This window comes from Capsella rubella, unplaced genomic scaffold, assembly GCF_000375325.1.
Source record: "Capsella rubella cultivar Monte Gargano unplaced genomic scaffold, Caprub1_0 scaffold_6, whole genome shotgun sequence".
Classification (NCBI taxonomy): domain Eukaryota; kingdom Viridiplantae; phylum Streptophyta; class Magnoliopsida; order Brassicales; family Brassicaceae; genus Capsella; species Capsella rubella.
In genome coordinates, this window is record NW_006238918.1 from 12,703,647 (window position 1) to 12,705,266 (window position 1,620).

At 34.8% G+C, this 1,620-nt stretch overlaps 1 protein-coding gene across 1 annotated transcript in view; it reads left to right on the forward strand.

Annotated features, from left to right (window-relative positions):
• The first annotated feature begins 1,157 nt into the window (after window positions 1-1,157).
• LOC111829996 (uncharacterized protein At4g04775-like) overlaps window positions 1,158-1,620 on the forward strand; it is a 2,804-nt gene continuing 2,341 nt past the window's right edge. Inside the window, exons 1-2 of the mRNA XM_023780318.1 lie at window positions 1,158-1,322; window positions 1,391-1,613. Coding sequence (XP_023636086.1) covers window positions 1,158-1,322; window positions 1,391-1,613 — 388 coding nt within the window. The remainder of the gene's footprint in view (window positions 1,323-1,390; window positions 1,614-1,620) is intronic.

A 1,620-nucleotide genomic window follows, 5' to 3' on the forward strand; every position in this document is an offset into this window, starting at 1 on the left:
AATCATGAACTCTGTTAAGCCGTTTGCGCAGATGCTTCCGGCAATGCTCAACGCTTTAGTCCCTGCTGAAATCCGTCCACATAGTAATGCGATGTTTTCCTTCAGAAGGAAGAGTATATCCAAGGTCCCTCAAAACCGTAATCCCGGGGACTGTGGTGTGTACTCTCTCAAATATGTGGAATGCTTAGCACTTGGTGTTAGTTTCGATGGCCTCTGTGATGAAAATATCCAAGGTATACGGCTGAAGATGGCAGCAGATATTTTCGATGAGGCAGCGGATTATTACAGTCAGTTTCAGTAATAATTTGTTGTACTAGACTTATTATGATAATATGTAAATTATTGGAATCATGGATCATTTGTGGTTTTGTACATAAGTCTGTTATGGCTAAGTTATGGTCTCGTTATGGCTAAGTTATGGTTATGTTATGGCTGAGTTCCGAAAGACAAATTAAACTCAACAATAAACAAGCATTTTAAATTGAACAATAAACTTAACATTATGGTATTAGAATATCTTTAAAAGTATCTTTAATGTAAAAAATAAAATTCACCCGGATATAAAAGATAGAATTGTATTAAATTATAGTATTACAAGATAGAATATACAATCATTACTAGGATTTATCTCTTTGTTGGATACATAAGTCTTAAAAGGTATAAACAATAGCTAATTTGATTATATTCAATTTCACAGTGAATAGAAACCTTAAATTCTTCTTATCTAAGTGTTCTAATAACATGAATGTATAAATAATCTTATATTTAAAATTCGAGGTTTGGCTGAGTTATGACTATGTTATGACTATGTTATGGCTGAGTTATAATCATGTTACGGCTGATTTATCCGTTAGATATGGCTGATTTATGATTTTGATATTCAAATTCGGGGTATGGCTGAGTTATAGTTACGTTCCGTCTGAGGTATAACATAACGTTACGACTGAGTTATATAATGAGGTTTGGTTGACTTATCGTAAATTAAATTCGTGGTTTGGCCGAGTTAATTCCAGACGACGTCGTTTACTTCTTTCTTCTCCCTTATAGTCATAATCGAGCGATCAAATTGGGGATTTAGGGTTCTTATCGATTTCTGGGTTTCACATCCGATTTCTTGGTTTATCTTCGATTAAAGAATTCTACTTCTCAATTTTAATATGAGCGACTACTCTTCGAGTACATATCGTTCAGCACATGGTGCTTACCCTCCAGATCTTCCGACGAATTGCGGATGTTGGTGTGGTCACGATATCATCACATACATATCGAAGACAAAGGAAAACCCTTACCGTATCTTCTATAGATGCTCGATTGCTTTGAAGGTACAAATTTTCATTTTTTTTTTTTAATGTTAACATATGGGTATCGATGTTGGTTTTTTGTTAATTAGAGGCCGAATGAGTCGCATTTCTTCAAATGGGTTGATGAGGCATCGGTTGAAGAAATTAAGATGGTCGACGCAAAGGTACAGAGAATAGAAGAAGATGTGACGGACTTAAGGCATCAACATACTCTAAATTTAGATCTTCAAAAAGAAATGTTTGACAAGCTTGAGGAAGAACTGAGTAAGAAGCTTGAAGCAAAATTGATGAAGAAGATTGAGGATAATATGGGTAAGAC